Raw genomic sequence first — 23,002 nt, forward strand, 5'->3', positions numbered from 1 at the left:
TTAGTATTCATATCAATGTAGAGAAGGCAAACTTATTTCCTTAGACTAAGCTGTTTCTGAGCGGAGAGGCCATTTTTTTTTTTTTTTTTTTTTTGCATAAGCATGAAGGAAACAGGAGATAAGGAAGGACGACTACCACAGAAATCACTGGTGAGTCTAGCTAATAAGCGCTCAAAGACGTGTGCCTGCGCTTTAAGATTTTTCAATCAGGCGCCCCATGGGCGCCCGGTTGCCTTGGAGACGGGGTCCTTCCTGACCCGGCCCAGCCATCTTGTGGTGCTGTTGGCCAATCAACGGTTGCGCCGTGGCGGGGGGGGGGCGGGGCGCGTGTCGGTGGCGCTCAGCTCGCGGTCATGGAGGCGCCGATCGTCTTGCTGCTGCTGCTATGGCTCGGGGCCTTGGCCCCGACGCCCGGCAGCGCCTCTTCGGAGGCTCCGCCGCTGGTCAACGAGGACGTGAAGCGCACGGTGGACCTGAGCAGCCACCTAGCCAAGGTGACGGCTGAGGTGGTCCTGGCGCACCCGGGCGGCGGCTCTACAGCACGAGCCAGCTCTTTCGTTCTGGCCCTGGAGCCCGAACTGGAGTCGCGACTTGCACACCTAGGCGTGCAGGTGAGCGGAGGGAGGAGCCGGCGAACCTCACGCAGGATGCCTGAGGAGACCGGAGATCCCTGGGGAGGTCGGGACGGGGCGGGGAAGTTATGGCGTTAGGGATCCACTAGGCGTCTGGTTGTCTGAAAGGTAGGTGTGGAGGGGACAGCGGAGAGGTCCGCCGTTCCTCCTGTCCGCGTGTCCTATCGGACACGTCAGCAGAAGCTTCCGAGCGTCGGGCGCCGCCCACGTGGCAGCTCCGGAGCTCCAGGCGACCCCTTGGTCTCCTGAAGACCTTCTTCCACACCTCAGGAGGGTCTTGGCTATGGCGGTACTTCGGGTACCTAGCTTCTTTTCTGTCCCCTGGACATGATCGTCTGAGGACTATCAGAGAGTTAAGACAGATCAATTCTTGAATGCAGTTGACTGGAGTAGTCTGTTCTCTCTAGATAGCAACAGCGTTCAAGCTGGTTTCTGGTATCAAAGTTTGTCATTTCTCACACCCGGTTAATGTGACACTCCTCTGAAAGCTGCTGCTTAACGCTTTCTTAATGTTCAGACTTCTTGAGTTAGTTTGAAGAGTCAGCCCCCTATGCTGTGCATAGGGGTGCAGCCCAGGTCTCTTCCTTTCCACCGCCTCTCATCGGAACACCTCAGCATTTACCCTTGTGTGCATTTACACCTTTTAGGGAAAGAAATCGTTGGCTTTGGGAATAGAGGGAATATCCACACAGGTTACTTTTTATTACTGTTCTCATTAACTATATTCATTAAGTGATTACCCAATTTATTAGGAGACTGGTCATTACAGTATCACATTTCAAAGTACAGGTTCTTTTAACTGCGGAGCTATAAAGCTGGACTTCAAATAGTCACCGACCTGTCTCCTGTCCCCTTTACATTGAAACCTTGTTCATGCTGAAGCATGGCTTTCCTCAAATACTTCTGGAAAGACATTTAATTTGCAGTTCTACCCGTGAGTGTTTTGGATGTTCAGTTCTGTTTTGTGAAAACCAGTCATGACTTAATGAGGTCACAGTATAATCAGATCACAGCAGATGCTTGTCACCCTGCTGTCCTGGTGTAAAATACATACAGATTGGGTCTCTTCACATGGCTCAGAGCATCCAAGTTCAATTCCACAGCCATCTGTAACTCCCGTTTCAGGGTGCACAGACATGGAAACAAACACCCATGAGCATTAAAAAGAAAAGATTAGGAAAAGAGAAGGCTGTGGCAGGTATTTTAGGCCCATTCTCCACCCTTACAGCAACCTTTTGAGGTACAGGTATTCTTACATGGCTGAGGAAGTTTCTGGTTTTGGAGCTTATTAACCCCAAATGGAGGTCTGATTTGTTCCACACCCTTGTTCCTGCATTATTGCTGCCTTGCTTTCTGTCCTTGACATGAAATTAGGACTTGTGATTCAGCTTCATAGTCATGTTACCAACTTATTCACAGTTGTGTTAATTCTGGAGGAAGACCAGTTTATACTCCTTACCTAGGTGAGACGCAACTGAATGCTAAACTTAAGAAAGAGCACACATTGCCTTGGAAACTTGAGTGAGGTGGATGGATACAGGAACCTTTTATAGAACTAGTAGGGCAGTAGAATTTGTAGTTTGAACCATCTTTTTCTCTTTCACTGTTTCAAGACAGGGTACTGCTGTGCAGCCCTCAGACTGTTTTGGAACCTGGAATCCTCCTGTCTCAGCCTTCAGAATGCTGAAAGCTAAAAATGACCTTGAACTGCTGGTCATCTTGGTTCTCTGTTCTAACTGAACTGGAACTACAGTTGTGTACCACCATACCTAGCTTTCTCACCTTTTAAGTAATGAATATTTTTTATTAGTATAAATAAGATGCATTAACGAAGAGTTCTGAATGAGCAAGAGTATACTAGAATGCTGCCCTTGTAAGGATCTAGTCAAAATAATGGCATTTTAAAACATTTCCAGTCCAGTATTATTGAGAATGATTATATAACTAAATTCTAAGATTCTGAAATACTAAAGATAATATTTTAAAAATTGCTCTTGGAGTAGGCATAGAGTGACAATTGCCTACATAGCTCCAACAGTTGGCAGGAGGATCAGTAGTTTAAGGTCATCCTAAAGGGAGTTGAAGGCTAACTTGTGGAGGCCTTGTCTCAAAAGAAAACAATTTCCTGTGGGGTTGGGGTGTGGTGCAGTGGTAAAGCACATGCTAAACTGCACCAGGCATTGAGTGCAGGTCCTAGAACAACACATAAAATTATTCTTTTAGTAGTACATTCTCTGCTGGGAATTATTGCTTTAGTCTTAGAAAATAGTTTTTTGTTTTGTTTCATTTTGGAGGAGCATTAGGTTAGTCTAGCCAAGGGTCAGTGGAGTGCATGTATGTTTTCCACAGACTACCCACAGTCTGTCACTCCAGAAGCCTCAGCAACCTCTGGGAGTTAACCTGGTTCCCCGGCTGGTGACTTTGAAGGATAAGTGTACAGGAGTGTGCCATAGTGGCCACGAGGGCCTTTGCCACTGCACTCAGATGGGGAACAGCAGTTTTGGTTACATAGAGGCCTTCTGCTGTCTCCTTATGTTTTGTGCTTACAGATACTTGAATATAAAAAAGAAAATATTCAGAAAGAAGTCTTTGGACCATTCGGGAAGTGAATGTGGAGATAAGGTCTTTATGTGTATTTGATTGTTCAGGAAAATGTTCATAAGATGTTTACAGAACTTATTCTGTGCACCAGTAAGTTTTTGATGGTGTTTCAGATTAAATCTTAATGTTTCAGAGAAAAAAAAAATATTGGGATGGGGATGTGGTTCACTGATCAAGGTATTTACCTGGCCTGGATAGGGCCCTTGGATCCATCCCCACCACCACAGGGGGTAGAAGCACTTACGGTCCAAGCCTGTTATGATTGGAGTCTGCCTGGTGCAGTGGTCCACATCTGTAATATCAGGACACTGCACCTTCAGATGGAAAACAGACAAAAGAATCACCTGGACGCTTGTAGGCCAGAAATGGGGAATACCTACTCATCTCGGCAGAAACACTGGGGGAGATCCTGTCTCAAAACCAAGGTGGAAGAGAATGACTCCTGACAGCTGTCCTCTTACGTCCACACATGTTCTATGGCAAATATACCTGCGCACGCACCCCACAACAAGCAGGAAGGGAACTTGAAAAGTTACATTGGTGGAGATGTAAGATAGTTGGTGTATTCGTTTCTTTACTACAGCTGTATAAAACATCAAGACCAGAGCAACTTACGGAGAGTTTACTTGACACTCACAGTTTCAGACAGAGTCCATGACAGTCAAGCAGAGGTAGCAGGTAGCTCTAGCTAGAACAGTAGCCAGAGCACGTCTTGATCCACAAGCAGAGGCACTGAGCACACTGGGAGTGGCTGGAGTTCTGTTGAAAGCTCAAAACCCACCCATGTCCTAGACACACATCCTCCCAGAAGTCAGACTTCCAAATCCCGCTCAAATCGTTCCATCAATTGGGGACCAAGTATTTAAGCATGAACCTTGAGGGGCATTCTCATTCAAACCATGGTTAAAGTTGGCTTAATTAAAATTTAGAACTGTAAGTATAAAAAAGAATAAACTACTCTTTTCCCCATTATAGGTAAAGGGAGAAGATGAGGAAGACAACAACCTAGAAGTACGAGAAACCAAAATGAAGGGGAAAAGGTAAGCTAACTCATGTGTTTCTGAGGCTCGTGAACCGGGTATCTGGGAGAGGGTAGATTGACATACCAGAACACTCCCTGGTTGTCTAGCTTAGAGTTGGCTGCACTGGGAGAGGGAATCCTGTTGGGAATGGTAGAGGTGTGTTGAATTGACTGGGCTGTCAGCAGAGCTGACGAGGAAAGATGAACACTGCTAATCGGGACTGCTACTCAGAAGAGAAGCAGAGCTAATATCTGAAGCCAAGGGGATAACGTCCTAGGGGAAGATGGAGAGCTTCCAGTGTTGTTTCAGTTGTTAACATTACGTAGCAATATGAGGTGCGATGCTGTGGGTTCTGTGTGAAATCGTTCATGTTCTAATCATGAGAATAAATTCCATGGGAACGTTTTCAAAAGCCTTCACATTTTTACTAATGACTTACTGAGTCTAACAGAAACACATTTCATGGCTTAGTAAATTTAGATTCATAGTTCACGGCTATGCCTACTTGTTCACTTGCATGCATGCTACCACTGGTGTGTGGAGCTTGGGGGACAACGTGTAGAGGTGGTTCTCACCTACCACGGGAGTCTTGGGGATTGAACTCAGGTAGTCAGACTTGACAGCAGAACCTTTACCCACAGATACATCTCCCTGCCCACAAGCATTTTTTTTTTTTTTAAAGAAAAGGTTTTGGTTTTTTGAGACAGGATCTCTTTTTAAAATTATTTAGTTGATTCTGTGTGTGTGTGTGTGTGTGTGTGTGTGTGTGTGTGTGTGTGTGTGTGTATAGGGGAGGGTGCTTTGCTCGTACAGATGGTTGCGCACCTCTTGCCCGCAGTGCCCTTGGAGGCCAAAGAGGAACTGAAGTGGTAGTTGTGTGCTGCCTTACGGGTGCTGGGAATCAAATCTGGCAGCCAGTATTCACATTGCCAAGCCATTTCTCTGGTCTCCCCGGTCTTGAGGCAGTCCTACTGTAGCTGTGTTGACCTCCTCTCCCCTCTGTCACTGAGGAGGACCCTGAATTCTTGCTCTTGCAGCCTTCGTCTTTCAAGTGCTGGGATTAGAGGTCTGTCACTTGACTGTCTCTGGTAGTTTTTACGTTCTGGCTATTAAGCAAACCTGAAGTGAGGTGAACATTTGAACATCTTGTTTTCAAAGGCTTACATTTAAATATTAAAGGAGATAGCTTTTATCTTGAGTATAGAATTTACTGTGACTATAAATATCTCTGTTTTCCTTTTTTTTTTTTTTTTTTTTTGTATCCTTAACTGGTCTAGAGCTTGCAATATAGACCAGGCGACCTAGAACTCAGAGTCTGCTTGCCTCTGCCTTTTGAGTGCTAAGATTAAAGGTGTGTGTCACCATGCCTAGTCAGTGTTTTTAATTTTAATTCTCTTGCTTTCTTTCTTCAGTGGGAGGTTTTTCACCGTCAAGCTCCCAGTTGCTCTTGATCCTGGGTCCAAGATCTCAATCGTTGTGGAAACTGTCTACACCCATGTGCTTCATCCATACCCGACTCAGATAACTCAGTCAGAGAAACAGTTTGTGGTGTTTGAGGGCAACCATTACTTCTACTCTCCCTATCCAACAAAGACCCAGACCATGCGAGTGAGACTTGCTTCCCGAAATGTGGAGAGCCATACCAAGCTGGGGAACCCCTCAAGGTCTGAGGACATCCTGGACTATGGGCCTTTTAAAGACATCCCTGCCTACAGTCAGGTAGGTTTCAGGGGCCATCTCACTGCTGTGCTTGGATGGGATGTGCAAAGGAACATTCTGAAGCTGTTCTCCCATTAACTTCTTGAGAACTGAGTTTAGAGGCTGGCAAGCGAGCATCATGGGAGAAGGCAGTGAGGTATTCTGGGTAGGGCAGTGATGGACAAGGAGAGACAATGGGGTGGCTGTGCACTAGAGGTTGAGGTAAGAACCTTGGGATTAGAACTTTGGAAGAGTCATTCTCAGTAATCTGGAGACAGAGTTAGGGGGAATCTCTTGAGTTTAAGGCTAGCCTGGTCTACATAGAGTGCCAGGTTAGCCAGGGATACACAGTGTGACCCTGTGTCAAAAACAAAAACAAACAGCTCACTCAGCAGTTAAGAGCACTGGCTCCTGCTCTTTCAGAGTCCTTGGGCTGGCTTTTCACATGACAGCTCACAGCCACTTCCCATCTCATGGGATCTGATGCCATCTTCTGGCCTCCTTGGGGACCATGTGTGGGGTTCATAGGCACACATTCAGGCATACACATAAAGTAAAAAATGGTTGTGGAAAATCTCAAAACTATCAAAGTGGAGAACTGGACTCATGAAGAGCCACTGTCACCTGCTCCCGTGGGGTCCAGTTCCCGTGCTCCTTCCCTTCCTTCTTTTTTTCATTGCGATGATATTTATTTTGTTATATCTGTGTGGAGGTTCAGAGGACAATGTACTAGTGTCGCTTCTCTCCTTCCACCATGTGGTTTTTGGTGACTGAACTCTGATTGTCAATGTGATAACCAGCACCTGACCTGCTGAGCCATCTCCCCTCTCCCAGGTTTTCATTACATTTGATCTCTCTTTTCCTTAGCTGTTCTTTTCCTTGATCTTCTTCTCTCCCCTTTTGCTCACTCTCTTTTTTTATGAGGAAAATAAATATTTTATTTAAGAATTTCATATAATACTTTCTGATCATATTCACTTTCTGCTCCTCTCCTTAACTCTTCCCAGATCCATCCCTACTTCCCTATCCCCTAGCTTCATGTCTTCTTAAAAAAGTAACCCACCGATTCCGGTTTGCTGTCCATACACTTTGTGTGGGGGGGCTATTCACTGGAGCATGGTCAGTCTACCAAGAGCCATGGCTCTTGGGTTAGGAGTCAGAGCTCATGAACTCCTTCCCGTTCCATGCTGGAATGCTGACTGCCTTGACCTTACGAAGTCAGTGCAGTTCTTATGCAGGCAGCCACAGCTGCTGTGAGGTCAGGAGAGTGCGCTCCCCTCATATCTAGAGGACCCTGTTTTGGTTTGGTCTTTCCTAAACTCTAGCTCTTACCTTCTTGTCAACCCCCTTCTGTGATGGTCTTCTTTGTCCGTCCGTCCCCCCCCCCCCTTTTTTTCTTTTAAAAATTATTTTGGTAAGGTTTTTGGAAACAGGGTCTTGTGCAGTTCTTCTTGGCCTGGTACTTGCTATGTAGACCGGTCTTGCTTTCTCAGGTCTGTGGCAGTCCTGCTGCAGCTCACTCTGGCTGTCTTGCTGAGTTGGGGATGATATCCAGATCTTCACATATGCTAGGCAGTGGGCTACCACTGAGCTAAGCACTGGCTCCATGGAATTCACTCTGTTCTTGGGTTTTTGTAGCACAGGCTGCTGCATCAGCCTCTGGAGCACTGGGATTATAGATGTATAGCACCGTGCTCGGCTAGAGGTGATATTACTAAGAGGTATTGCATAATTCCTTTGCTTAATAACTACATTGTAAACCTTTTCCTTGTAGCTGTTTCTCTTGGATTATTTACCAGCTTGTCATAGATGAGTGGCTAGGATTTTGTTTTGTTTCCTATTTAATACCATAATGTACATTTCTTTGCATATATTCTCAGTAATAGATTTTGAGAGGGGACAGGCAGGGCTTCATGTAGTCTAGAAAACTAGCTGTGCCGTTGAGGATGACTCAAACTTAGGGTTCTGGTGTTACGGCGTGCACTAGTGCTCAGCTCAGAAATAGTATAGATTTTTTAAGATTTTTTTTTTCTTCTTAGCCAGGTGGTGGTAGTCATGTCTTTAATGTCAATATGTGGGAGGCAGAGGCAGGTAGATCTTTGAATTTGAGGACAGCCTGGTCTACAGAGTGGGTTCTAGGATAGCCAAGCCAGGGCTACAAAGAGAAACCTTGTCTTGAAAGATCCAAAAAAACAAAAAAACAAAAAAAAAAAGGGAAAGGGAAACGTTTTTATTTGTTTGTATTTTTAGAGAGAGAAAGTATGTGTATTTGTGTGTGTACGTGTACGTGTGTATGTGTACAGGTGTCAGATCCCTGGAGCCAGGTGATTGTGACCTGCCAACCAGTAGGGGGCTCTTTAACTGTTTAACCCTCTTTTTAGTCCTAGAAATAAATTTTCTAAAGTTTAAAAAAAAAAAAAAAATCGGGGTTGGGGATTTAGCTCAGTGGTAGAGCACTTGCCTAGCAAACGCAAGGCCCTGGGTTCGGTCCCCAGCTCCGAAAAAAAGAAAAAAAAAAGAAAAAAAACCATGAACAAGCCCACCCTCTTTTGTTACTTTGCCTTGGCTGGCCTTGATAATATGTCAGTACTTCCTCTGTCCCTAGACAGGTGGAATTACAGCTGTGAGTTCCCACTCCTAACTCAAGCATAAACATTTTAAGCTGGGAGCAGTAGCAGTTGCTTGTAAAACCAATGTTCAAGAGGCAGATACAACAGGATTGTTTGAGGACAGCCAGGCTTCATGTCCCCTGTCTCAAAGATAGAAGAAAAGCCAAGAGCATCTTAAAAATGTAAATACATTTGCGTGAGCTTGTGTGCGCATGTGCTTTTTGTTTGAGTTTGCTCACATGTGTGTGCATTTGGCGTTGGACCCCGGGTCTTGGGTTTGCTGAGGACGGGTCTCTCAGTGAGTCCAGCAGTATGAAGCTACCCTGCCATGTTTACAGTACTGGTGCTGCATGGTGTCTCTAGGATCTGAACTGAATCTAAAAGATGTGGTTATAGAGTAAGAGAATGAGAGAGTTTATAAGCAACAAAATGTCTGTTTACCCATTTCATGGAATTTGGAAAGGAGTATTTTTCTTAACTTTTAAATGTCTTTCTGTAGTTATGGGCATGCTCATAAAAGGGCATTGGATTACTCAGTGACTAGAGACAGCAACCCACTCCCCATTGAGGTCGGGCCTTTATGACTAGGAATGCACCCAGCTGCCATTGACCTATATATATTTCCAACCCAAGAGAGATTTTAAAACCTTTTTTAAAAATTTTATTTATTTAATGTATGAATATCCTGCATATACATCTGCCTGCCTTAAGAGGGCACTAGATTCCCCCATAGATGGCTGTGAGCCACCATGTGGTTGCTGGGAATTGAACTCAGGATCTCTGGAAGAGCAGCTAGCTCTTAACTGCTGAGCCATCTCTCCAGCCCTAAAACTTTTATTTAATGTGTATGTTTATGTATGATGTGTGTTGGTGTGAGTGCTATAGCACATGCCTGGAGACCAGGGGACATCTTGGGAGTCAGTCCTCTTCCACCATGAAAGGTGAAATGCAGCAGCCAGTGCCCTCACTTGCTGAGCCATCTTGCTATTTCTACTGGAGATTAAATCAAAACAAAACTAAGCCGTGGGAGAATTGGCAGAGAGCGTGAGGGATTACTGAGCATGTGGATGTGCATTCTGTTGACTGTCATTGGGAGACGAGATACTTAAATTACACAGACACTTGGAGGTCCGGATTTCCACACACTGAACACTTAGTGTTGTTTCTTATGTTTGTCTTCCAGAGGGGAGGCTGTGGAGACTGCTGCACCTCACCCATTTTTATGTATTTTGTTTTTTAGGTTTTTTGAGACAGGGTTTCTCTGGGTATCCTGGGATTCTTGCTGTAGAATAGACTGGCCTTAAGTTCAGAGATCTGCCTGCCTCTGCCTCCAAGTGCTGGGAATAAAAGTGTGTGGCACCTGGAATGCAGAGATGGCTTAGTAGTTAAAGAGCACTGGCTACTCTTCCAGAGGGTCTGAGTTCCATTCCCAGCACCCACATGGCAGCTCACAACTGTCTAACTCCAGTTCTAGAGGATCTGGCATCCTCACACAGACATACATGCCGGCAAAACATTAATGCACATAAAAATGAAAAGTGCGGTGTCACCCACACCCAGCCTTTGGGGGATGGGGAGGGGCATTATAGGCAAAAATGACCACAGAAAAGGTAGGTGGTTAGGTAGGTAGGCTGTAATGCTAGCTATTCACCAGTTTGTGTCAGGAAGGTGACAAGTTTGAGAGCAAACAAGACCCTTTCTCAAAAAAAGCGGTCAAGAGGATGTGCTACTACTCTTCAGAGGACCTGAGTTCATGTCCCAGAACCCATCTCTGGTTGCTTACAGCCTCCTGTAATGCAAGGTTTACGAGGTCCAGCGCTTTCTTCTGACTTTGAAATTTGAATTTTGAAATGTGAAATTTGAATACATAATGGCACACATGCAGATGCACACATAGATAAAAATAAGTCCAAAAAAGAGACACTCCATGTGCTGATGTTTGGTGACCGTTCTGTGACGGTTCATAGGCTTGCTCTAGTTTATTTCTTTAAACTAGTGTGGGTTTTTCTTTTGCCAAAGCTATGAATTGCTCGTTTCCTTCCCTTCTAGGATACTTTCAAAGTACATTATGAGAACAATAGCCCTTTCCTGACCATCACCAGTATGACCCGGGTCATTGAGGTTTCTCACTGGGGCAATATTGCTGTGGAAGAGAACGTGGACTTGAAGCATACAGGTGCGGTGCTGAAGGGACCTTTCTCCCGCTACGATTACCAGAGGCAGCCTGACAGTGGGATCTCCTCCATTCGTTCTTTTAAGGTATGAGTGGCCAACTGTTTGTCGTGGGAACTGTGACTTTATCAGTGTGTCCTTTCTTTCACTTTTTAGGGATTTAGGGGATTAACTAGTGGGGGTGTTAACTCTCACTGCTACTCAGAAGGGCCTTTAAGGAAAAAAGTTCTCATGTTTATGTAAATAGTCTTTTTTTATATATAAATGGTGCTTTTCTTTTTTTCTCTCTGCAGCAGGGCTAGTCTGTTTGTAACTTAGACTGGCCTTGAACTCTCGCCTTGGCTCCTAAGTGTTGGGATTACAGACATGTACCACTGTGGCTGGCCTCATATCCCTGGTTCTCAACTTTCCTGATACTGTGTGCAACCTTGTAATACAGTTCCCCGTGTAGTGGTGACTCCCCCAACCATAAAATTAATTTTCAACTATTGTTGAAAAACGGTAAAATCTGTGTTTTCAAATGATCTTAGATAACCCCTGTGAAAGAGTTGTTTGACACCCCACCCCCTCCCCCCAAAATACATTAAGACCCACAGGTTAAGAACGTCCTGACCGGGGGCTGGGGATTTAGCTCAGTGGTAGAGCGCTTACCTAGGAAGCGCAAGGCCCTGGGTTCGGTCCCCAGCTCCGAAAAAAAGAACCAAAAAAAAAAAAAAGAACGTCCTGACCGGGGTTGGGGATTTAGCTCAGTGGTAGAGCGCTTACCTAGGAAGCGCAAGGCCCTGGGTTCGGTCCCCAGCTCCGAAAAAAAGAAGAAAAAAAAAAAAAAGAAAGTCTTGACCTAGACTTTTTTTTTAATAGAAAATTTCAATTTAAAAAATCATATTCATAGTCTAAATTCTAAAATCATCACCTAAACATTTCCTTGTTGTTTTAAAGATGTATTGTGTGTGTGTGTGTGTGTGTGTGTGTGTGTGTGTGTGTTGTGTGAGTGTATGTGCACCTACCCGAAGAGACCAGAAAACTATTAGATCCCTTGAAACTGGAGTTACAGGCATTTGGGAACTGCCTGACATAGGTCCTGGGGTCAGAACTCTGATCCTGAGCAGTGCTTGTAACCACTCAGCCACCTTTCCACCCCTGCTGTTTGCTTTTTAAGATCAGGTGTTGTGTAACCCCAGCTGACCTTTACTTGGTTTGTATCAGAAGGTGGCCTTGAGCCCCTGGATGCTACCTCTCAAGTGCAGGGGTACATGACCATGTTGCAGATTCTTCTTTAATGAAGCAGAGTTGAGGTTTATTAAAAGACTTTAAAACTTAACATTTGTTGGGGGCTGGAGAGATGGCTCAGTGGTTAAGAGCACTGACTGCTCTTCCAGAGATCCTGAGTTCAATTCCCAGCAACCACATGGTGGCTCACAACCGTCTGTAATGAGATCTGATGCCCTCTTCTGGTGTGTCTGAAGGCAGCTACAGTTTACTTGTATAAATATAATACATCTTTTAAAAAAGGACTTAGATTTATTAACTTACAGTTGAGTGCTTGTGTGTGATATGTATGTAATTCAGATTTTAAATATGAGGGCTAAGAGAATGAAAGAACTGTTCAGATGGAAAGACGCAGCTGAGAAGTGTAGGTATGATCTTCTCTCAGAGTCCTCTGCACGATTAAAAAGACCGATAGTTTAGATGCCTTTGTCTTATAAGTGAAGTCTTACATTTTGCATGTTCACACAGTACTGAAGTGCTCCCTATGAACAAGTGTCTGCCAGCCCAGACACCAGACACTTGTGTGTAAGCATATTAGGTGAAGAACTTTGTGACTTGATATATTTCCTTTGTATAGCCTCACTATTAACAAGGGTATTTGCAAATATTTTGTTTCCTGTTGAGGAGATTTATCTACTTAGCATCCTTGATTGAAAAGTAGATGTGTTATCTAGACCTGAGACCTTGGGGAACGTTAAGAACTTGACCGTTTACAGTCTGAGGTCTGGTGCAGGCTGTGTGTCTGCTAGGTTGTGTTTCTGCAGAGGCTCCTAGCATTTCTAAAAGGTGTTTCCCTCTCTTGTAGACCATCCTTCCTGCTGCTGCCCAGGATGTGTATTACCGGGATGAAATCGGTAATGTTTCCACCAGCCACCTCCTTATTTTGGATGACTCCGTGGAAATGGAAATCCGGCCTCGATTTCCTCTCTTTGGAGGGTGGAAGACACACTACATCGTTGGTTACAACCTCCCAAGCTATGAGTACCTCTATAATCTGGGTGAGTGTTACCCACAGTAAGAACAAGATTGCAAAGGGCTAACTTTCTTCCTCTTCTGTTTAAAATCACCAGTGCGGTATGTATGGAGAGCATTCTCTTGCTGTTCTTAGAGGGTGAGGTTCCAGTGAGTTTGTGAGTTGGGGTAAAGCACAGTGGTAAACACAGCGCATTCTGTCTGCTGCTGTGCAGAGCTGTTTACACTCTGTAGGTAGTTTTTGAACTTTGTTCCTCTCAGTTATTTTACATTTACTTATTTGTGGGTGTGTACATGTCATAGCACATTTGTGGATGTGGGAGGACACTTTAATGGATTTGGTTCTCTCCTATTTGGATTTAGGTGTGGACCTCAGCTTGCCAGCACTGGTAGCCAGCACCTTTACCTGCCCAGACGTCTATCTGGCCCAGCTCATTTCCCTTAGACCACCTTTATTTTTTGTCTGTACTGTTGGAGACTGAACCCAGGGGCCTCACTAAGGCACACCTAGCTCTTAATTAGAGATCATTAAAAAAAAAAAAAAAAAAAGCCCAGAAATAAGGGGAATAAAGAAAGGTTTTAATGCCAGGCTTGGTGACACAGCTTTAATCTAGTACTTGGGAGGCAGAGGGAGGTGGAGGCAGGCTGATCTGTTAGAGGCCAGCCTGGTCTATGTAGTGCTTCTGGGCCAGCCTGTGCTAGTGAGACCCTGTCTCTAAATCAGAGCCCATAATTATAAACATCCTGTCATATTTTCTTTTTTGTTTTGTTTCTTTTTCTAGGCCAGGTTCTTTGTAACTTTGGCTGTCCTTGAGTTGGCTGTGTAGACCAAACTATACTTGAACTCATAGAGATCTGCCTGCCACTGTCTCCTGAGTATGAAGAGTAAAAGTGTGTGTGTGTTAAGTTTTGACCTTTTAAAAACTCTGTTTCTTAGTCTCTCAATTTATAGATTTCCTTACAGTTCTTGATGAATCTTTTGCACTGCAGCCTGCTGCTTAGAGTTCTGATTGCTCAGTCAGTACAGTGAGCACCCCCTGGCGGCCCTGTTTCCTGAAAATTGACAGCTGCCCCTTGTTCTGCTCGAGGTCTGGCCTGCCTGGGGTTCTTGGGTGCCCATCCATTCCTTAGGAAGCGTCTTGTGTGCTGTCTTCCCTTTGTGACGCTCAGATAAATCTTTGCTCTAATTCTACCATTCCCTTTCATTTATTGACGAGGATTTATAAGGACTTGCTTTCCTCCATTCATGGGCTATAGCTGCCATTGGGAAAGTGAGGGTCAGTGTGGGATTCATGACCTGTTACTGATGGTCTGCATTCTGAGTCCTTCTCTTCTCTTCGCTCTGTGCTAGGATTGAGCCCTGGGCAAGTGTCATATTACTGAGCCATTCCAGGCACACACCCCACACCCCTCAATCTCTCAGATTTATTTATTTTACATATGTGAGTACACTGTCACTCTCTTCAGACACTCCAGAAGAGGGCACCAGATCTCATTACAGTTGGTTGTGAGCCACCATGTGGTTGCTGGGAATTGAATTCAGGACCTCTGGAAGAGCAACCAGTGTTCTTAACCACTGAGCCATCTCTCTTGCAACCCCCCGCCCCCTTCCAGCTCCATTTTCTAAGTCATTCTCTAATTAGAGATTTAAACAGTGTACAGGAATCATTTATTTCTTTGCTATTATTCCATTTGTTGTATATATTCATCTCCCTTTAGTGCTTGAGTACCTCTTCAAATTAAATTCCCGAATTTCTGACATGGTCCTAGTCTCTTTTTAGCTTCTTCACTGTCTTATAAAAAGATTAGCTTGTGTAGTTTCTGCTGCAGATCTTCTATCAGCCTGTCTCCAAGAAACCTTGGTTTGCTCTGGTAAAAATAGTATTTAAGTCTGTAATATGAGAACCAGGGGTGATCAGTGCTCTGAGCTTGTCATTGTCTATGGCTGTCTGTCGTAGAACTTGATGTACATTTTATCTTCCTGTAAAACATTAAGTATCTATAGTATATTTGCTTATATATTTCATGTCTAATTCCACAGGGAAAATCTTATGTCTGAAGAGTACAGGGCATGACAGGATTGTAGGGTTACAGTATTCTGTAGCCAGTCATTCATTTTCTCTATAATTCATTAATTTTTGAGATAGTGTCTTTCTTATTGTGTAGCCTAAATGGACCTAGAACTTGAAATCCTCCTGCCTCACTGCCTCAGCTTCTTACTCTTAGTGCTGGAATTACAGGCATATTTGCCTTCTTTGTGTTTCTCTCTCTCTCTCTCTCTCTCTCTCTCTCTCTCTCTCTCTCTCTCTCTCTCTCTCTTACATTATTTGCTGGACATGGTAGCATATACTTTTAATCCCAGCATCTCACGAGGCAGAGGCAGGTAGATTTCTTTGAGTTTGAGGCCAGCCTGGTCTACAGAGTGAGTTCCAGGATAGCAAGGGCTATTATGCAAAGAAACCATGTCTTGAAAAACCAAGAATTAGTAAGTAAATAAATAAATACTGCATTATTTATTTGTTTATTTTGTGTGGCTGTGTGTGGGTACCTTTGCCACAGCATTTATGTGAAGGTCACAGATCAGCTTATGGAGGTCATTAACTCCTTTCATATGGTGAGATTGAACTCAGGTCATCTGGTTTGGTGGCAAGTGCCCTTAACCGGTTGAGCTATCACTACAACCTGCATCTTCATCTTTCCTAATACTGGTTTCTGGTGTGGACTTGAAGTAGGTTTGTTAGGACGTCCTTATGGTTCAGTTCTTTGTTACTTTAGTGTGACATCCAGTAATTAATGTGAAAAATAACATTAATTATTGCCTTCTGAACTTTCTTGGCCTCTGGGACTTTAGCTTATTGTGAGGTCCTGGTTTCAATTCCCAGTACTGTTTGGGGACGGTATAGGAGAAACTGCTCGTTTGGCTATTCTACATTATACAATTTTATTCTTTTTCTGAAGGACTAACTACTCTGGTAGCCTTGTGAACTTTTTAGGGTCTAGATAGTTAGGATGTAGGAGTCTCTGTGGGCCTGTCACTCCTGAGCCAGAGACATGTCATTGGGTTTCATCTGCTGACCTGCTTGGCTCTCTGGTTGCAGAACACTGGTTGCTCTTCCAGAGGTCCTGAAACTTACCTGTTGTAGTTCTTCTCTCTTTGGTCTGGTCAGTTGTCACGTACCTTTCCCCTGCTCTTTCTATCACAGACACTGCTCACCTGCAGCTCTTGTGGCTGCTGATGTGTTATGAGTTTTTCCCTGGGGTGGAGAGGACCAGGCCATGTCTACTCTTTCCCCCACAACCCCTTACAAGATCCCAATGACAACATTAGATTCTACCCTGGGAAATCAATGTTTATTGGGCTTATAGAATCTAGGTTTGGGGCTACTAGCAGGAGTGTGGGTGACCCTAAAATTAGCTATGCTGGAAAGTCAGCATGGATGATGGCTTCCCATAGCTATAAACAAAGACCCCCTTTCCCCTAATTTTCCTCAAAAAAACTATTCTAGTCCCTTCCTGGGAGGCCCTGAGGCTGCTCTATACATTAGGGCATAAATTTATTCAAATGTCTGAGGAGGTGTGGATGCTCAAGTGGGGGTCCCATCACCCTCCTCCTGTGGGATAATGTATGATGTCTACAAACCCAGCTGTATTGGGCGAGCTTTTGCGAATAAGCACAACTGAACTGAACTGAAGAGAGTGGGCTGTGCTTAATGGTCCTCGGATTTTGATGTTGCTGTTTAGTTCTGTCTTCCGTGGAGATTGGAAAAGAGCCAGAAAGCCTGTGCTGCCACCACTAGCTCTCACCCCACTTGCTCTTGCCCACACACACTTGATAACATCTTTCCCTTTGTGTAAGAGGAGAAAGTTCATATCTTATAATTTCCTATCTGCCATCTTGTTCTCTGCTCACACCATTGCATTGTTGATGATTCTCAGGTGACCAGTATGCACTGAAGATGCGGTTTGTAGACCACGTGTTTGATGAGCAAGTGATAGATTCTCTGACAGTGAAGATCATCCTTCCTGAGGGAGCCAAGTGAGTGACTGCCCCTTCCCTCTATAGGCCATTTCTCTGATAATATCATCCTGGGCCTCGTGAGGGACCTGTGTTCTAGGGCTATAGTGGAGGTACTCATTACATAGTTTTGGCTGAGAAACTTTTCTATGGAACCTTTTGACTAAAGCTAGGAAAGGAAAGTTAGAGGGGACAAGATTTACTGAGGAAACTTTCCAAACACATAGTGTCTTCATATGCCTGGCACAGAAGCCAGAGTTGTCTCAGTAAGACAGAGTATTGGCTTGAGTCTAATGGAAGAATGTAGAGATGAACCTGGAGGACCTTAAGCTGGAACCCAGCCTGCACTACATAGTTCCAGGCCAACCTGGGCTGCATGTAACAAGTGCTTGTCTTTTAAAAACAAGAGCCATCGGTGTACTCTGTTCTGTGTGCAGTGAATGAGTGGCTCAGCTGTGGCCATACTTTGCTATCTCAGAGTCTTTTTAAAAAACGAAGGAATCATTTTTTGGTCAGTTTGAGCAGTTTGGGTAAGAAATGTCTGATAAAGTGAGAGTTAATGAGCTGGGTTTTGAGAGCTAAGGAACAAAGGCAGATACTGGAGCTGTGCATGTAGTTCTTCTGTGGTAGAGTGCTTACTAGACTTTTCATGAGGCTCTGGGTTCAAGCCCCAGCACTGCTGGTGTGTGTGCTCAGAGGACCCCTCACTTGAGGAAGGAGCCCTGGGCTCTGGAGGAACCATTTGGTGGGAACAGATGAGCACTTACGGGCTCCTGCCCTTACTGCGAGCTGCGTAGACTTTTGTGCCATGTTAGTTCTGGTCTCTGTAGGTTCGTATGTCTGTTCTGATTAGCAGGATGACGTGTGCTTTGACTGCTGATGGGGAGGGATTGTTCTCTCAAGCCAAACTACTGTGTTACTATTCTTATGGGGACTTTAAGCCTGGCCAGGAGGTAATGCATGTGCCCTAGTCCTGGAAGAGACTGACTGATGTAAGGAAAGAGCATTCTGAATAACTCCCATGGCACTCTTCAGGTTCCCAGACCACACTATCCTCGTGAGCACTGGAGGGAGATAGCCGTCCAGTGCTGGGCTGATAGTGAGTCAGCAGCAGGAGGAAAGGACTGCCAGCTGCCCGCAGTAGGCAGGGTGACTGACGTGTGTGAATTCAGCCTCTCGAAGCCCCTAGTTTTAGAATTCTGTAGCCCACACCCTCATCTGTTGATGTGGTTTATTGAGGCTGTAACTATGTTGTGCGTGTGTTCTAGGAACATCCAGGTAGACAGTCCCTACGATATTAGCCGGGCCCCAGATGAGCTGCATTACACCTACCTAGACACATTCGGCCGCCCGGTGATTGTTGCTTACAAGAAGAATCTAGTTGAACAGCACATTCAGGACATTGTGGTGAGTGGCTCTGCTGCTTGTTGTTGGGATGTTGGCAGTGGCTTTGGGTTGTGGACCTGAGCTGCTTTCTTCTGACACCTTTCTCCCGCTCTTCCTAGGTGCACTACACATTCAACAAGGTGCTCATGCTGCAGGAGCCTCTGCTGGTTGTGGCCGCCTTCTACATCCTGTTCTTCACCGTCATCATCTACGTCCGTCTAGACTTTTCCATCACCAAGGTGCTCTGCTCTTCCTCTGTGTCATGCGTCCTAACGCCCATGTGATGTGTCTCACACACACACACACACACACACACACACTATAAGCTATAGAGTACCTTGTGGCTGCGGTCCCTACCTTAGCTCTGAGAATGTGATCTCTAGCACACCGTATTAGTCCCTGCTTCCGGCACTGTTTTGGTTGTAGAAGCAACCTGAACACTAGGTGGGGTCAGAAAAGTCATTGAATGATATTTGGTGGCTATTCTGTTTTGCTCCTTGTTAGTCTTCTGAACATGGAGGTGTGGTACCCCCTTGGTCAAGTCAGCAGTACCTTCTGTCCCTTCCCCTGTGGGAGCTCCTTGTGGGAAGATGACATCAGAGTTCAGATTACCTTCATTCCTTCCGTGGAGTTCTGCTTGCTGACTGAAGGCCACCTTCCCTGGGGCTGTGGGGCACAGAAGTGTCTTCAGGTCATCTTTGTCTCTGTTCTTTCCTTCAGCTCCGTTCTTTCTCACTATTAGCAATAGCACTGTTAGATAAGGGAATCTGAAGCCCTGTTTTGGGCACCAGAAGTGTCCTATTCATGTAACGTTCTAAGGATTTATTATGTCCACCAGACCTAAGCCAGCCTCTGAATTGTTGCACAGGCCTTGCCAGAGGACAAAGAATGAGAGGACCTGTACAGGGTGGGTGCTCTAAGGGACATTAATGGCAGGAAGAGTCCATGGTGTTTCCTGAAGTCCTTGAAAAAGCATCATGGTCTCCCTAAAGTCTTCCATGACTGAAGTTGAGCTCTTGTGCCAATTTTGTGTCTTACTCTACCATTCTTGTCCTGGGCATGTCCGCGTGCCTGGGGAACTGAAAAAATGATGCTCACTTCACCTCAGTGTCTCCTCCAGTCTTTGCTGTTGAGCCCAGTCCATTAAGTGTCAGAAGGGTTTGACTCCTGGCTTTCTGGGTGACCTCTGTTGGCAGTAGGCAAGCTATGGCAGGTAGATCAGAGTGAGCCTGTTGACAGACATAGTGTCTCTCTCTACCTTCCAGGACCCAGCAGCAGAAGCCAGGATGAAAGTGGCCTGTATCACAGAGCAGGTCTTAACCCTGGTCAACAAGAGGTTAGGCCTCTACCGTCACTTTGATGAGACTGTCAATAGATACAAGCAGTCCCGGGACATCTCTACCCTCAATAGTGGCAAGAAGAGCCTAGAGACAGAGCACAAAGCTGTGACCAGTGAGATTGCTGTGCTGCAGTCTAGGCTGAAGACGGAGGGCTCTGACCTGTGTGACAGGGTGAGTATTAGTGTTGTGAGTCACTTGTCCTTGACCCTCCACGCTGCACTTCAGGGACTATTCCCAGTTGAAAGTACCATCTATCTATACTACTCCTTGGGCTAGGCAAGGCTCCGGTGGCCCCCCATCCTCACGTGTCTGCACATGTAAGCACTCGTCGAGTGCTGCCAGTGCCTGTGGTGGGACAGAAAGCTTCGAGCTGTCTGTAGGTTGGCTTGGAGAAGTTCTGCAGGTTACGCAGCTCTGTGTCCATGTGGCTGGCACTGAAGGCAGTGCTTCTCCCAGGTGCCAGTCTTCAGCTCTAGGTGCCATGCCTGTCACCCCAGCTCTATGGAAGTGTGTGTCTCTGTGTAGGAGTGCATTTTCAGATGGCATCCAGCCAGGCCACATAATGTGATCAAAGTGAATCCTGGCCAAAGGGTGACATCTTGTTTTTTGTTTTTTATTTTTTATTTTTTGTTTGTTTGTTTGTTTGTTTGTTTTTTTAAAAGCACCCAGATACCAATACCAGACTCTGATCTAGACTCTCAATGTGGACAGATTACCTATTTTCTCTGCTTCATTTTCCTTATGGGTGACGGGAAGTCAGTAGCCTTTGACAGACCTGAGAGGTGGGTCATGTCAGTGTTAGAGCCCTGACAGTCATGTGCTATGTGAGCTAGTTATCAGTAAAGGAAAGTACCCCTCTGAGTTCTTAGGCTCCATGCTATCTCTTCCACCTCCACCTTGAATCTCACACTTGCCCTTTAGTTCTTTAATAGCACCCACCATGGAACAATTCTTCATGTGCTTAGAGGGTTTTCTGTGTCAGTACCTTGGGGGCGGAAAGGACACTTTATCGTCCCTTACCACTTCCTGGAGCCTGGCACACTTGGGACAGCAGAATAGTTTGGTCATCACCCTCCAGAGACACTGCATATTGGTCTTTGTAGGACAAAGATGTCTGACCCTGGTAGAGAGAAGGAGCACATGGAGCCTGCTGTGCTCAGGCACGATCCTGGGGTCCATGATTTTATGGTTTTCAGTCTCAGTTGTCATTTGGAAAGAACATGGCATGTAGGTGAGGAAGCTACTGTTTGGAGCCAGGGTGGCTTTCCTACTTGCTAGCCCTCTGCCATAGGCACTGCTTTTTGCTGAGTTTTTCACTCTTCCTGTGGCACTCTGGATCTGTAGGCCTGGGAGGCAGTGGGGCTTGTTGAGTGGGGTGAGTGGACAGCTCCCAAACCCTGTCCTGCTCTTGTCTCTGCCAGGTGAGCGAAATGCAGAAGCTGGACGCGCAGGTCAAGGAGCTGGTACTGAAGTCTGCGGTGGAGGCAGAGAGGCTGGTGGCTGGCAAGCTCAAGAAGGACACATACATCGAGAATGAAAAGCTCAGCTCAGGAAAACGCCAGGAGCTGGTCACCAAGATCGACCACATCCTGGACGCTCTGTAGCTCTTGTCTCCAGAGCAGGCCTGGGTTGCCTACACTTCTGGATGGAATAGGTAGAGGGAGGAAGTTGTGATTAGCCTAAGACCTCAAGAAAAAAGCTGAGGCCCATCCATGGCTGTGTAAGAAGCTTGTCCCTTATTTCTGAATGGTTCTCTTTTTTACAAAAACAAAAACCTAAACAAAAATCCTGTTTAAAAAACAAACTTGGTTGTGTTTTGAGCAAAAGCATTTTCAGTAGTTGATTGCTGTTTTGTTTTGATACCTGGGTATTTTTTCTGTCTGTAAGCCCTGTTTTATGGCCTTCTGATTCCTAATGTTTGGTTCTTTTGTGAGCGTATGCATGGTTTTTTAAAAGTGTGTATGACCAAATAAAAATAAAGGAGGGACTGTGAACATTGGCTTTTGCTGTGCTGAAATCTCTCATGTAATCCTAAAGTTTGGGGATAATACTTTTGTCACCATGGGTTTTCTTGTAGTGTACGGGGCAAGTGTCAGAACACTGATAAAAGTCTCAAGAGGTCCAGTGAGGCCCAAAGGCCACACAGCAGTGGTGGAGTGGGCCTTTGTGTTCCTTAAATCTGCCACTCATGCTGAGCATTGGAAGCTGTGATGGGCAGAGCAGAGATGGTTCATGGGAGAGTCACAGGCAGATACCTCTCTAATTCATAATCTTAAATTGACCATACTCTTCTCTGAGGAAGTCATGGGCTGGGGAATACTGGGCTTAGTGTGGATGTGTGTTTGTGGGAGCAGAGGGTAGTCCAGAGCGGAACCGTAAGAACAGTGCAGGTGACAGTATGGCCAGTGTTCCAGGCAGTGGCGGTGTGTGAGAAGGGCCCTGGTGCCTGAGGACCCTCTGAGGGCCTGTAACTGAATAGATAATACAGAGTATGACAGGGCTGCAGAGGTGCAAGTCCAGAACAAGACAGCATCATAGGTCTGTAAGACTTTGGCTTGCTTTATATCAGGGCAGGCTGAGCACTGAGAGCTTCCTGAACGGCCAGAGTTAGGTATGAGAAAGCCAGGAGCATACTGCAATCCAGGTCAACGATGATGCATAGATGTGGGGGTTGGTGTTCAGTGGCTGAGAATGTGCTGAGAAGCATCTGCCATTCTCACATAGTTCCTGCTCTTCAAATAACATACAGAGGTCAGATTTTCATCACCCGACTGAGTCAGGCTCTTGTGTACCTCTTGCACATCATAGGCTACTGTTGGAATGTGACATCTAGGCCAGAAGACATGGCGAGTTTGTTGAGAAGCCCATCTTCATGTGTTAAGTGTGCGCACAGAAGTAGGTGGTTACTGGATGGCTGGCTTGCGTGCATCTTAAGTTGGTGGTGCTGGCTGATGTGTTGGTACCAACCATTGAGCACAGAGTGCTTTGGGCCAGTTTTGAGAAATGGGTGGACTTGTTTCAGATATGGCGAGGTGCCTGAGAGCTCCAAATAGGATGTCCACAGTCAGCTCAGAACCTGACAAGGAGAAATGTGGTTTGGGATGTCATGGTTTGTCCAGGTCAGAGTTGGTTAGGGAAATGGGGTGGAGATGGTGGTGGGTAGGCGTGCCCATGGAGAATGGAGAATTAGAAGATACCTAGGGCCTTTGTGTCTATATTGCCTGCTACTTAGAGGGCTGAGGCAGGAGGATCACTTGAGCAAAGAAATTTGAGATCAGAGCAATGT

The 23,002-nt window shown here is 45.5% G+C and overlaps 1 protein-coding gene across 1 annotated transcript; it reads left to right on the forward strand.

Moving 5' to 3' along the window:
- The first annotated feature begins 309 nt into the window (after positions 1–309).
- On the forward strand, positions 310–21,716 carry Rpn1 (ribophorin I). Its single transcript, NM_013067.2, has 10 exons — positions 310–611; positions 4,209–4,273; positions 5,668–5,974; positions 10,612–10,821; positions 12,809–13,001; positions 16,912–17,011; positions 18,259–18,397; positions 18,496–18,615; positions 19,642–19,887; positions 21,138–21,716. The coding sequence occupies exons 1-10, from the start codon at positions 354–356 to the stop codon at positions 21,318–21,320; spliced, it is 1,821 nt and encodes a 606-aa protein (NP_037199.2). The 5' UTR covers positions 310–353; the 3' UTR covers positions 21,321–21,716.
- Positions 21,717–23,002: the final 1,286 nt, after the last annotated feature.

Source organism: Rattus norvegicus, chromosome 4, assembly GCF_036323735.1.
Source record: "Rattus norvegicus strain BN/NHsdMcwi chromosome 4, GRCr8, whole genome shotgun sequence".
In the NCBI taxonomy this organism is placed as follows: Eukaryota; Metazoa; Chordata; class Mammalia; order Rodentia; family Muridae; genus Rattus; species Rattus norvegicus.

What these genes read in the sequence shown, in the direction of transcription:
- Rpn1 (NM_013067.2), top strand. Translation starts at nt 354, where the DNA reads ATGGAGGCGCCGATCGTCTTGCTGCTGCTGCTATGGCTCGGGGCCTTG. An exon ending in TAGACTTTTCCATCACCAAG is followed by an intron (nt 18,616 to 19,641) that starts GTGCTCTGCTCT and finishes TCTACCTTCCAG; the next exon opens with GACCCAGCAGCAGAAGCCAG. An exon ending in GCTCTGACCTGTGTGACAGG is followed by an intron (nt 19,888 to 21,137) that starts GTGAGTATTAGT and finishes TGTCTCTGCCAG; the next exon opens with GTGAGCGAAATGCAGAAGCT.